The 14,689-nt window shown below is 40.6% G+C and overlaps 1 protein-coding gene across 1 annotated transcript in view; it reads right to left on the reverse strand.

Moving 5' to 3' along the window:
• The window catches only part of pola1 (polymerase (DNA directed), alpha 1), a 58,595-nt gene that overhangs the window by 23,287 nt on the left and 20,619 nt on the right, over nucleotides 1–14,689 (reverse strand). Inside the window, exons 27-34 of the mRNA XM_038726833.1 lie at nucleotides 9,980–10,012; nucleotides 8,016–8,108; nucleotides 7,717–7,922; nucleotides 7,427–7,559; nucleotides 7,050–7,181; nucleotides 6,663–6,837; nucleotides 5,856–6,037; nucleotides 1,888–2,019 (exon numbers count right to left, since the gene is read on the reverse strand). Coding sequence (XP_038582761.1) covers nucleotides 1,888–2,019; nucleotides 5,856–6,037; nucleotides 6,663–6,837; nucleotides 7,050–7,181; nucleotides 7,427–7,559; nucleotides 7,717–7,922; nucleotides 8,016–8,108; nucleotides 9,980–10,012 — 1,086 coding nt within the window. The remainder of the gene's footprint in view (nucleotides 1–1,887; nucleotides 2,020–5,855; nucleotides 6,038–6,662; nucleotides 6,838–7,049; nucleotides 7,182–7,426; nucleotides 7,560–7,716; nucleotides 7,923–8,015; nucleotides 8,109–9,979; nucleotides 10,013–14,689) is intronic.

The raw sequence follows: 14,689 nt of genomic DNA on the forward strand, positions 1-14,689 counted from the left end.
TCGGCGTGCCAATATAATCGGCTGATATGAGCTAACATACCACAAATCCACTGTAAGATACGGAAATCAGCTTTTGTTCTAAGTACTATTTTTAACAATAAAAAAAGCAAATTTTTAAACTGCATTATGTTATCTTGGCGAGGTCTCATAACTACACATAATAAATCTACGACATAATCTTTGTTTAAGTTACGTGATTTAAAAAAAAATAAAATATCGGACGATATTTCGGAATATCGGTATCGCTCTTAAAAATCCCATATCGGTTGGTCGGGCTCTAAAGAAAATTTCTGTATAAACATTTGTGCCAATCCATACAATATCTGTTGAGATTTGGCGCTAGATTCGGGGAACTACCAACGCCATTAAGATATATCCTCTGGGAACAATGTCTACAAACTTTCATGTAACGCAGTCAATGTACAGAAAAACTCCAAAAGCTCTGCCTCTGATTGGAAATCCTGTGTGCCATCACAAAGTGTATGACAATTTAACATTAAATATTTGCAGGTTACAACGTCCCATATATTATCAATATAAATATATTTTGACAGACAAAATCAGCAACTTTAAAAAAAAAAATTAATAAATAAAAAAATTCACAAATGCCCATCAGAGGTTAGTGCGGAAACTTATAATTAACTTATCAATTTAGATAAAATTATCAATAAGTCAACAATAAAAACAAAAAACTAAGTAGCAGAATTTAATAACGTAATGACATTTCTGTATTTGTGTGTATCCAACATGTGTGCGATCATGTGGCTATGCAAATTTGAACATATTTATGGCCTTTAGTTCTGAAAACCTGAACAACCAACAACATAGAGAGCCAATGATTGATATTTTCACAGCTTGCATACATGCTCCTGAGGCGGCCTGTTACCGTGTGTGTAATTGCGAAAATAATGTACCCTGTAAATCTTATAATCCAACATCGTGGGTATTATTTCAAGCCAAGAGAATCCCTGTATTACTTAGACAAATCTGCTCAATCTTTAAAGTCAAATCTTTTGATTTGTTGTATTTTTAGTTCTTCTAATAACCCAGTCCTCCCAGATATATCATTTAAATTTCAGCTTATCAAAAAACTGACAGAGGGCATGTTAAACTTGGTATTCAAAGTAAGAATGACCATTTAAGTATTTTTTTTATAGATCATGCTCCCTCAAATTGTTCCTGTGCTCTTTTCACTTTGCAAGCAGAATGTGCTCTTTGGTTGAAAATGTCAGCGCAGTGCCCTGCTGAGGTTTCCTTCATTTCTCGTCCAACATCTTTTTGATCGCTTCTCTTAACATAACTGCATCTGTTGCATCCCACGTTGTGTTAAATACAGTCCAACACTATTATAGACACTTTGTGAAAGGCCAATTTTCACAGGTTTTGACTACTTCATAACATACAGTTCAGTTTCTCTGACCACTAGAGCTTGTATTTTGTCAGCTGATGCAATCATTTAATTAATTTAGGATTGTGTTGATAGATGGTGGCAAACAACCACAATGCTGTCAACGTTAAAACTTAAATGTCACATTTGTGGACCAAAGATTTATATATTTTATTTTATATTGTATATATTTTAATCAAATAAAGCACATGGTCTGAAGAAAGTTGTGAACTAAGTGCAAGTTCAACTAAGTTGTACCATTTGAGAAAAAGGGTTTAAAAAAAAAAAAGGAGGAAAAATAGGAGCAATTCATCATGAAAACTAAACCAAGTCCATTTGCGGCCCTGCAGGTGGTGAAAAAGCAAATACATGAATGTTGTGAATGTGTGTGCCTGCGTTTTTGAGTGTGTGTTAAGCAGAGTTTTATTGAAAGAATCCATAGTAATTATCAAAACCTCACTCAGGGTTGCAAACTGGCGGACAAACACAGCAATACTCACAGAGTAGTATTTTTTGATATGACGACGGATGTCAAGTAGCAGTTTGTTGCTGATCTTGACAGCGTAGTCGACAGGACGGCCCCCGCAGGGGATGTGACAGCATCGCATCAAGCTGGGCTCCAACGTTAACCCCTGAAACAGAGAATGTGTGTCAGAACAAAAGTACACACACAGTATCATCAGATGTAGCGATCAAGGAAAAACCCTTCCATCTTGTTCCAAATACATGAATACAAAACAGGTGACAGTAATGTTTGTGTACAATCCAACCACACAAATACTGTAGATGTTTTCACACGGCGGCACTGAACACAGTTAAAAGTGCTCTGTACAATACTGCATTCATGTGCAGCTGAATAATCAGCAAAAGATAAATGACCAAATAAAATTTGTGGGTGCCATGAGTTGGCCACCATAACAGTATTGAGACAATGAGCTGTATTACTTTAATAAAAAAATTAAGAATCAATTTTATAAATGAAGAAGTGACATAAACATATTGAAAGTTTTACATGCTTGTTTAGATTCTTAGTGTTGTTTACTAATAAGGTCTCATTTTGGTAACCACACTAAAACTCACAGTTGCAAACTTGTGGGATTGTTCCAGAAGTATTTTTCCGGCTCCTGACTCCCGTTTAAAATGTTTAACATATATATTGTTAATGTTACTAGAAACACACAAATGTAACACAATGAATGACTTGCAGGAGGGACTGAATTAGAAATAGCCACTTTTAAACAAATCTCCCCCTCTCTGCGATGGCTGGCTTCTCAGCCCGCTTTGAGTGTCGACGTTCAGAACAACTATAAATACTTGAGACTTCCAACACGCCATACAAATCACTTCTTTTCTAGTATAACCCAGCCCATTAGCGTCCACTTGCCTTTAGGTAACAGAATATTATGTTCTGTAATTATGTTTTCTTATGGAAATGCACCTTGAGAGTTGTAGTTTACATATCACACAGGTTGCTCCTTTGACATTTTATCAAAGAAGCAGTTATTTTCTTACACAGTTGTTTAACTGCGGACCATCCAGGGCCGTGAGTGTGCTCCAACTGTGAGACACTTGGAGAAAATGAATGAGACATACTTCCTGAACCAGGGCCGCCCGAAATAGCTCCTCCCACTTCTCAAATCTACTGTATTAGCATTGATAGCGATGACCACTGTAACCAGCTCTACAGGGGAAGTTAGGAGTACAATACAATCTTTGGCAAAAGCCCCATATTTTGTCATGTAAATCTAATTTAAATATTTTTAAAAACTTTCACATGATGGAGTCTGGTGCTTTGAGACAGTAGGTGCAATAACTGTCAGGGGAGAAACATTTACTACAAGCTCACTCCCACAAGATTTCATGAAGGCAATAGCCTGTGCAGAAATATTTGTGCACATGGATTCATCACAGAAGCATTTTTAACCCCAAAATCAGAAAAGGTGACAGAAACTTGGCCATTACCTTTAAATCTCCAAAAAGAACATGGCACAAGCGTGGAAGGTGTATGGGCATAAAGCACCCCCGGGTCCAATAAATCTTAACATTTTACTGTTTAAAAAAAAAAAAAAAAAAAAAACCCCACAACAGGTCAACATGACCTCAATACTCCTAAATTGTTTTATATGTAGTTAATGCAATGATGAAAGTAGCCATATTATGTAACGATTACATTAAATCTAACAGCTTTAAACATGAACTCAACAGCAGCAAAACATGTTTCTGCACCGGAGTCCATGACAAGTATGTATGTGACCCCCACCCCCCTCCAGCCACACACATCTTTTTTGTTTCCCTACATCATTCTTTTTTGGAAAAAAACACCAGATTTTCTGCCAGTTCAAGTCAGTCACCTCATTTGACTCCCCTGATGTGCAGCTTACACACATTAACCCTCTCCATCTCAGTCTATCCTCCTCTTCCTTTCCTCTTTCCTCCTGTTTTTTTTCCCTTTCCCCGTCTGCTCTGGATGAAAGCGTCCTCCCCTCCTACTCTTTTTATCTCGCTTGTTTCATTCCAAACTTCATTGTGATAACAGACTTCTCCCTCCCAAACCAGTTGGATCTGTAAAAATTATACAACACTTACTTGCCAGTTATTTTGCGGCCGAGCAATTAACTGAAAATATGAAACACTCCAAAGTAGCTTGTGTCTTGTGTTTGTGCGAGACTTGTGAGAAAAGTTCAAATCGTATCTTTTAACATTCATCGCTCCTCCAACCAACTGTCATCTGTACCACCTCATGTCTACGCTTTAAACAGCCCTCTACAAAACAATTTAAAAAACATTTATGATGTCAAGTGTCCGCCCTAACTGCTTTCATCCATGTCTTGGTCTGATAATGTGCAGCTTTCACAGCATGCTGATTTAACTGCACAATGTGGGATACCCAACGCTCTATTACAACCGAACCCAAGGAAATCCCTGCAGCTCTATCCAGCTTTCCCCCCTCCATAGTTAATCTTTTCATCCCCCTCTGCTGCAAAACCCCCATCAAACAACTTTCCTCCTCTGTCTGTCCTCCATCATCCATCACCGCCTCCTCCTACCATCTCTGGCTCTGTGTCAGTGGCAGAGTCCAAGGCCCATCTGTCCTCCCCTCTCACTGAGCTGTTAGACCATGTTCACCACCCCAATTAACTTCCTGCCTTATCAGTTTCTCTGTGTGCGCGTGCATACTGGACTCTGACGCATGGTGGAAAATTAACACCAGTAATCAGACGAATCCTGTTTAGTTTTGTCTAAAGTTTTAAATTATTCTGACAGCACCAACATTTCAAAACCATATTCTCCTGTTAAAACATCAAGCGCAGCTTCTCGTGTATGTTTCCAGTGCGAGTGTGTATGCCTCTATGTAAAACATACCAGTGTACGCGCTGAAGTGTGTAATGAGATCAACCTTTTATGGTGTGTGTATATAACACTCCTTTTTTATTTACTGCAAGTTCTCTCTGCCAGCGGAGGACAGAGGGTTGTCAGTTTTATTAGTGTCTTTCAGACAAGAAAAAGCTGTGTGCCCTGCTCCTCATTAGATGCTGATAACACAAACACACACGCGCACACACACGACCTTGGACTGACAAATGGTAGGAGATCGGTGTGTGCGTGTGTGTTCATAGAGCAGTAGGGGTTAAGGGAAGGCTTTTCATGTTGTGGAGTCCAAACTATGCCAATGAAAACAGAGTCCGTGTTGGAGCCAGGCAGCTGTCTAAAAATACAGACGGAGACACAATATGGAGGATGACTAAAGCATGAATCCTTCACAGGAAGTTTGACTGAAATGCCTTCGGAAACACCATTCTTCCACTCTCAGACACTTTATCTGTGTGTCCACCAATTAATCCATTACACCAGCGAAAACACACCATTGGTGATAAAAGCAATCTTCTCTTTTTCATTTCAGGGTTTCTTTGTGTCTCTGAAGTTATGCAAGTGTGTGTGCTGCACACAAGAACATCTCTGACTCCACAAACTATTCTTCTGCAGCAGCTTAAGTTACAGAGATTTAATATGTGCTTAGTTGCCAGTTTATTAGGTACAACTACCAAAAAATGGACGCAGTCTAAAACAGCAGTGTTAATAAATGAAGGTTATAATTTGTTCTACAGATTGTTTTTACTGATTCAACTGTACGGTCCTTTTGAAAGATGTAGTTTGTCCACCCCATTTATAGCAATGAAGGCAGGCTAAATAACAGAAACCCTTCTATGTATTTGGATTACACTGCATTAGTTTTAGCTAGTTGTACCTAATGATCATGTGGGGCTGAAGCAACATTTTAGACTTTTCCATGAGTAATCAATGACAGAATATTTGTTAAATCCTGCAGCTGCACGCTTCATGTGAATTCTGTTAATGTGTGAATAAACAACTTTGAAATGTTTTCCACGGCCACAGGAGTCATGTAAAAACACGGCCGAAGCTTAATGAGGGACTTTTGTGATAGCTAACACTGCGTGCATCTACTCACGGCTCCTTCAAAGACACTGTCGTAGATGTTGTCAGTGCCACATTGAGGGCAGGTGAAGGTGAACCTCTCACAGTCTTTGTAGCGCTCCTCGTCAGTCAGCTGGACCGGAGCTCCCAGCATGCCGTCAGCCTCCTCCTCCCTCTGGTACTGCTGCTGAGCCCGAAACTGACTGGGGTCCAGACCTGGCATGGACAAAAGACAATTAACACCGCAAGATTGTTTTCTCCAGTCGCATTAGTCTTTGTTTTGTTTTTTTACACTAACATAACAATAATTACGAGAAATGTTTAACTTGGAAATTTCCAGCCAAACCACTTAATTTTATGGCCATTAGACAACAATGAAACATCTATTTTGTACTTTTATGAGGCTCTTGTGAAGGTAGGTATGACAGCTTTTCTATGTTTGGCTGCCTCAGCTGTCAACAGACTATAAAACAGGAATTGTGACTAATACTAACACATACATAAAGAGGGATTAATACTATCACTCAAAGTAAGCTGTGCCCCTCAAATACCTCATGATAGAGTTTATTTATAAAATAGTACGTCTTTAAACGGCAAACAAGATTTCTGATAAGTCATTTACTGTAATCCCAAGTGTTATGCAAGTTGACTGTTAACAATACAAATTAAAAACATTTCACTCACTTAATTATAATTAATTGCTTTCATTGAACATTTGGCTAATGTGTATAATTTGTCATTTTTAAAGGCAACCTGAAATTCCTCGAGTCATAATTTAACACCAGAATCATGTTGGGCCACCCACTCTTAATAAAACTACCAAAACCTGTCATTCGCTTACCCAGCCACGTGGCTATGAGCACGCTGTCAATGCCCTCGATGGGGTCACATATGCGGGACACAACAGGGTGGATCTGCTGGGCAAGGTAGTAATCGTTGTCCAGACTGAGACCCTCCTGCTTCTGGAGCTGCTCTAGAGCATAGGCTCTCTGACTGGCTGCCAGCGTGGAGCCGTCCTAAGGGAGAAAGAAAAGACACGCGGTTCTGTGACCGGTAGCTTGTTGTCTTTATACTGTAGGTCCATACACTAAAAATCTGTCTTTGGATATTCTTAAATTGGTATATATCAATCTATGTTCAGTGCATGCTGGGATTTTAATCCTGATCAGGTGGTGAAATGTATTTATAAAAACAACTAGTGGGACAGTTCTTTCTCATATACACACACCTTGCAGATGATGTAAGAGACTGTATCTCCAGCTTTAACCCGGTGACCACCCTGGGAGTTCATCCAGAGAGCCACATGGACGTGAGGGAGGCTCTTCTTATCTGGATAGTCCTGAGGATCTTTAGTCAGAGCCTGGAGGAAAGAGTATGACAGCGACAGGAAAGAGAGCGACAATGAACAGACGGTTAACATCAAATACCTTTGAATAATCCAAACATTTGCTTGAACCTGACATAGCTGGTTTGTCTTTACACGCTTTAGTATTCTATTACGTATTTGCAACCAGGTTGTTGATCAGTTTTACACAGTGTACATGTGAAGTGCAGCTGTAAGTGATGACAGAGTGGAAACGTACACACATGCAGCCATGTCCTTACCTTGTGTATCTCATATTGGTTGAGTGGTATAGCTCCTTCTGCTACTTTCTCTCCCACCTCCACCAGGTGTTTCTGGATGTTCTCCACAATGACGTCGCGATTCTGGTCCGACAAGATTTGACCGATCACATAGCTGCAAGAGCAAAAGAAAGCAAAGGCGGGGAAAGAGAGATCAATGTATAGTCGCCTGCAATGTCTGATACACTGGAAAGGGAAAGTAACTGTATGATTGTTAGCATGCTAATACTAACATGGGGGAAAAGATCACAAATCTGTTTGGTTCAACGTACTTGCCACATTCCTTGGCCAGGTCACACCAATCTCTGCGGACGATGTCCAAGCCTTTGAGCTCCTGCTTGACGCTGTATCGTCCTTCACCATGGTTCTCCACCACCAAGGCCGCGTATTTCTTCTTCTTCAGCAGTAAAAGGGACTTAAACACACCGTCAATGTCGATCTCCAGCAGTTTGTAGAGCTTGTTTACTTCTGCCTTCACCTGGGAATAATAAAACACACATGTGCATTTTGTGAAAATGTCAAATATCAAAACAACTGATGGAAAGGAAAATTCAACTTTGCCTCCACACACCTTATTGCCAAGTTTGAAGACTTCCTCCAGAGTCCTGCTGTTGGTGTTGATCATAATGGAGTCAGTATCTCCATAAATGACTTCCAGATTCATCTGAGTCACACATGAGGAAAATGACAGAAGAAGAAAAACTGTTATAGAAGACAAGACAACTTATTAGCTTCAAATGCTTCAAATTAGAGCTGGACAATAAACTAGATGTATTTAAAGCCCCCCTCCAGTGTATTTTGACCTTTCTATGATATTTTTCTGGGTCATTTCCTTACAATGCTGATTACCAACATAGTTCGCCAAATAGCTGAATTTTGTGCTCAAAGCTGAAAAAGTTGCTTAGTTGTTAAAACAGGGTGGAGACATATGACTATAGTAATTCCATAAGTCATACGTCATTCTCCAAGATTGCGCAGGCGCACTGTCATGCCTCGTTAAAAAACTGTCACGCCTCGTTAAGTCAGAGCATCAAACCAATAAACATCGTTTTGAGCTAGCTAACCAATTTATCATGTAGTTTACTTAGAAATTACAGCACGCGTCGCACTTTCACTTTTTAGAGTCTGCAACATGCATTTTACTACCGGCCGTTTTACCAATGCATCGGCGGAGGCAATGGTATCAGAATTCTTTACATAAAGTTCAACAGGGTAAGAGACCCCCCCCACCCCCGCGGTAAAGTAAGCGCACCATAAAACGTAGTGGGAGTTATCGTGTGCAGTGCGTGACAAGACCATCGACTGTATGATTGATAACAGCTGATCTGCGCACATTAGTTTCTATCATGGGTAAGTAACAGCTACTCCTGCCAGACAGTAAAGTGTACTAAACTTTACAGTGTAGTGATGTTAACACAGAATATTGTTAGTGAACACTCGAGCCGGTCAGTTTTTGGTTGTCATGGTAATTGATTACGTCCGACTATTAACCACACCCCCATTCTCTGTTTGAGAAAGAACGTTAACCAAAACCGGCAGTTAAAACTGGCTGGAGGGAGCTTTAATGAATAAAATTACTCTCTCTTACTACACTAAGTGGACCTTCTATCTCAATTGACTGAATCAGATTCATTTAAACTGAAATCATCAATAACAACCAATGACAGATCAATTAGCCCACAGTTCAATGTATCTATATACACTGAACAAGATTATAAATGCAACACTTTTGATTTTGCCCCTTTCATCATGAACTGAACTCAAAGATCTAAGACTTTCTCTATGCACAAAAACTATTTCTCTCAAATATTGTTCACAAATCTGTCAAAATCTGTGTTCGTGAGCACTTCTCCTTTGCAGAGATAATCCATCCACCTCTCAGGTGTGGCATATCAAGATGCTGATCAGACAGCATTGGTATTTCACAAGTGTGCCTTAAGTGCAATTTATACTCAAATCCTGACTTGCACCTCCTCCAAAATGTAACTACACATCGAGTCGACGTGGATTGTACGCTCTGTGATTGGTCGGCTGGGTAGCCTTGCAATGCCTCCGAGCCGACCGGAAATACCCCGCGCTTTGAAGTAACATTCACTAGCGGCCAAAACGGCAATGGTTTATTTACAAATTCCAGAAGCAATTCCTAAACTTATGGGTATATCTCATCCTATCTGTCTCATTCACTTGTCTCTGGCTAGCTAGCTTGCTATAATGGACAACAAAAGACAGATGTTCAATTTTAGCGAGTTGGATTTAACTGACGACAGGTGTGTAATAGCTAAATTCCCATCCTAGAGATAAAACAGGATTTTTCCTAAATGCATTTAAGAAACAAGTTTCAATAATAACAGATTCCATCCTAAACTGAGATAAGATGGGATTTCAGTCTGTAGTAAGGCCCCAGAACATACAATATCAGCAATTTATCCTGATACAGATTTTAGGTCAAATCCTTCAGCTCCACTTCAAATGTATTTGACTAGATCTGTGTTTCATTAACTGATCAGGACAACCAAGAGCTTGTTAATAACCCACCTTCTGAACCATGTCCTTGGTGTGCATCAGAATCTGAAGGAGAAAGCAGACACAACAGTGTGAATACGGACAGACGCAGACAACAGAAAGCATTACAACATGGACAGAATTTAAGCACAGTAAACAAACATACCACTTAGGAACAAACAATGATTAACTTTCTATGTTATTTATTCTGTGTGTATGTGTGGTGTGTGTGCGTGCATTTGTGTGGACATGGGAGCAGAGCAGGTGACTTGCTTTTTAAATGGGGGATAATTGGCTAAGAGGGCAATTATGAGAGCGTGCTGTGACAGGCGTCTTTTCAACCCACACACATCCCCAGCCGGGCAACACACACACACTCCAACACACATGCACACCTTAATGACTCGTAATGGCCTTTATCACCCATAGAGTGAGTGACGGACAAATAAGAGAAGTCTGTTAATGCAGGTTGTCCACTCTGTGTGTGTGTGTATGTGTGTGTGTACGAGGGAGAGATCTGAGCAGCAGAGGGATCCAAACAGGTGGGGGCCCAGAGGAGGGGAGGGCAGGGTGGGGTGGGGGCCTCGGGTGGCTAATCTGGGGGGTCGGAGGGACGGAACGCAGTGTGACCTGTCACCAGCAATCTGCTCCTCAATCAACCACGGCCGCATATATACACACACCGCAACTCACACTGTGCTCCATGTGGGGACAAGGACGTGGCTATTTCAGAGTGTGAGGAAGGGGCGGGGTCGGACGGCAGCAGGATGGGGGGGCCCACTCCCTGAAACCAGAGTGGGACTTAAGCATGCTTTATGGGCTGCTACATACCACTGTACGGCGGGGGGAGTTTGAGTCATTCACCGAACAGCCTCCTCCATTAGGGACTGCAGTCAAGGTCAAGTCTCACCACACACCACACACACACACACACACACACACACACACACACACACACACACACACACACACACACACACACACACACACACACACACACACACACACACACACACACACACACACACACACACACACACACACACACACACACACACACACTTGGCCAAAGCACTAAATTGTGCTGCTAAGCTTTAATGCAGAAAAAATGACTAGCCTGCCTCCTGCTAGTTTAGGAGAGAAATGAAGGGAGGGAGAGAGGAAGATGAAATAAGTCTTAGGACGGAGTATACAGCTAGATAAATCTTCAAAGTTTTAAACTAATTCATTGTTAAGAGATGAGACTAAATGAAACGTAAGGACTGAGTAAAGTACACATGCGCTCATTCAGTTGCACACAAGGTCAAATTTACTGACTCTCTTTTAACACATTGTTGACCAACTGTATTTAAAGCTAACAATGGCTGGAGTCTGAAGTAAAGCAGGAAACATAACACAAGGCCTGCAGATATAGTGGAGTAAAGGCCAGGGTGGGAAAATCAGGGTACTGAACAGGATGTTCTTCTGTCCCTAAAACAAATGCCACTGAGGAATTCTTGAGCAAGGAACAGCTGTCTCTGCACTCAATCGTCTAATGTTTGGTTTAAATTTCTCGTGAAACACATAACAAAGTGTGTTAAAAAGGTGAAATTGTGCACAAAATGGCAGAGCATAATTGAATCATCTAACTAAGGAAGGAAGGAAGGAATCTCTGTCTGGCCTTTGATTTTCTCTTCGCGTTCATCTCATCAACTTCTCACTTTTGGCACTTTTCCATTACCAGTACCAGCTCAACTCGCCTCGCCTTGGCCGTGCTCCGTTTTCCACTGCAGATAGTACCCAGAGATAGTACCCCTCAATGTAGCCGATATAGCAATGCCACACACTGCAGCAACGTAATTTTCAATGCAACACACACCGGCGTTCGATACAGCTTTCCCTTGATTTAAGTTAAAACATTTCAACATTACTTATACTTATATAGAATATAAAGACAGATAAGCGGTATGAAAACCTCACAGCCTCAGCCTGTGTGACGGTGGGGGCAGAGGGCTCTCTGTGAGCGCAGGCTTCCGCCGCCGTCACTTGCGGAGCTCCTCAACTCCGAAGACTTTTAAGCACATTTTTGACTGTCAATATTTGAAATCTACACAGCTGATTTCTCACCTCAAAACTTCTCAGAAGTGGATCTAGTGATGAATTTCCATACAAAAACTGTAAAATATAAAACCATTCTGTTGCTGGCCTCTGTCTGGTGTGCACAGTGATGATGCAGTGAACAGTGACCATTCTCTCTGACCAATCAGCTGTCTGTTGTGTTTTCACGTTACATTTTAGTATCGCCTCAGCTTGCTTGGAACCTCGACGGAGGTGATACAAAAAAAAGGTGTTATAAGGTACAGGTACAACTTTTACACTATGGAAAACCAAACAAAGGTGAGTCGAGTCGAGCTGGTACTATTTCAGTGGAAAAGGGGCTTTTGTGAGGATCCGAGGGAGAGAAGTGCCCAGATGGAGTCTGGAGCTATGACAACTAGCTTTATGTTTCGGGCCTGTAACTTTTGAATTTTTGATTGATTTGATTGATTGATTTTTAATCCTGGATTATGTGAGTCCAGGCAAATCTATTCAGATAAGCCACGCCCTTTTGCATCTGCAACTTTCTGCAATTCTGTTTTGTCACTTCTCCTCCAACACATTTTCAGCAATCGTCACCAAATTTGGTACAAAACATCTCTCATCTCTATAGAAGCGTTATCTAATTATAAAAGGAAGGAACCTCGGTCTAGATGTGTGTATGACATAGGGCAATAAAACAATAATAATTACTGCAATTTAATTTTCCTCAATAATATATCAAATGTTCAAAATGTCATCAATAAATGTTTGATTTAATTCATTTCAATCACGAATGAATTAGTAATTAATTTTTCTATTAAGATGTTTATTTTGAGGAAAAGAGACTGAAAAAAGATTTACTAATCATATTTTTGAGAAAAAGATATAATTGTTTTGAATGTTCTACCTCAGATTTGTGAAGTGATCCACTGTTTGGCATCAAGTGTTTGTCACGTTCTGACCATAAAGAAAGGTTCAACCACACAATTAACCACCTGGTTCCTTCAATTTCCAGTCAAACTTGAAAGAAATAATGATTTGACATTTATTGTGATAATTATCGATAGGTATGAAATGTTTTTATCGTGATTTTATTGTGAACAGTTTTGGCCCAGCCCTATATGACTGTCCATTGCATATCAAGAACTGTTCAAGTGTGAAGTCAAATTGTTGAGAGATTCTTGAAAAAGCTGAAAGCAGCAATACCGGGAGCCAAATACTGGCCAATTTTGGTGAAGCTTTTTCATCTTGTTGGGTATTATTCCAAAGAACCAGAGACATCAGGTACAGGGTCATCAGAAGTGTAACAACCAGGGTACGCTGCAGCTTGAGCAATTCTACCTGCACAAGAAGCACGCAATGTCCTACAAATTGTGCATATGGTAGCTTAAGAACCAGTCCCTTCTGCAAATATTAGTGTTGCTCTGAGCCATTGTTCTGCATTAAAACATTAAAATATGGGTGGGCAAATAAACAGTATCTGTAATAATTTATCACAGTGTTTTATTGTGGCAAAATCTCTTAATGCTATATCAAATCTACATTACATTATCTAACCGTCATCATAGGATATAGGCTCATCAGTAACACTTTTCACAAGGGATAAAAACAGTAAAAGAGAAGCCCTGGTAGAGGAGAGAGACGAGCGGAGTCTGGAATGATCACAGAATAGACGGAAGGACAGGCCAGAGAAGTGATGAATAGAGAGACGTGGGAAAGACGAGCGAAAGCAAAGTGAGGCAAGGCGGGGGGGCTTGGGGAGTCGAGCGAGGTGAGAATGTGTTGATGTAATTGATGTGTGGACTCATTTAGACAGGTTTTCCATATGCTGTCACTTCCAGCAGGACATACTGCTTTGAAGAATGGACCGTGTGAAAGACAAGCCGTTTGACCATGACGCAAAGTGTGCAACTGACAGGGTGGGTGTGTCAGCGCTCATCTTTAAACACATACCAACACACATATACTATATGGACCAATGCAAACATATAGTCCCAGGGGGTAAAAACAGTGTTCATGTGTCTGACCTCTGGTGACTACGCTACTCACCACTGTGCATGCCAATCATACTGGGGCAAACAACTGAAAAAGCTTAACAGAAGACTTTCCTTTAGCAATACAACTGACCAACCAGATTATCCAAAAGGGATTAACGTAGAACAGCTATTAGTCAATTAATTGAGTGACAGGAATTAATCTACACCCAATAATTAACCGATTTATGGTGTAATTAATTTTCCTTTAGCAAATATTCACTATTTCCAGCTTGTCGATTATCAAAACGTTCTTGTTTTCCTGCTCTTCTATGATGTTTGGGTTTTAAAGTGGTAATGGGATAAAACAAGATATTTGAAAACATCACTGTGGGCTCTGGGACGAATTTCGACATACTGTTCAGTGTTCCCCACACACAGACATTACTTGGTCAGGCAGGTATATTAACGGCCGTTCAGGTGTATTTGGTGACCCATTTTAGTATTTTGCAGAGAAACACAGACAGAGAGATGTTATGTGGTGTTGCAAGACACGTACATGGCGAATATTTTAGAAGCACGGACTGGGTAAAGCAACAGTGAACACACCATTACATTTATTAATTTAGCTGACGCTTTGATCCAAAGTCTCTCTCTCTCTCTGATAGGCTATATCATTAGCAATCCTCCTGTACATTCAGCGCACCTGCTG

This window comes from Micropterus salmoides, unplaced genomic scaffold (genome assembly GCF_014851395.1).
Source record: "Micropterus salmoides isolate LMB-PRFRI ecotype aquatic unplaced genomic scaffold, ASM1485139v1 Ms_hic_scaffold_1, whole genome shotgun sequence".
NCBI classification, from domain to species: domain Eukaryota; kingdom Metazoa; phylum Chordata; class Actinopteri; order Centrarchiformes; family Centrarchidae; genus Micropterus; species Micropterus salmoides.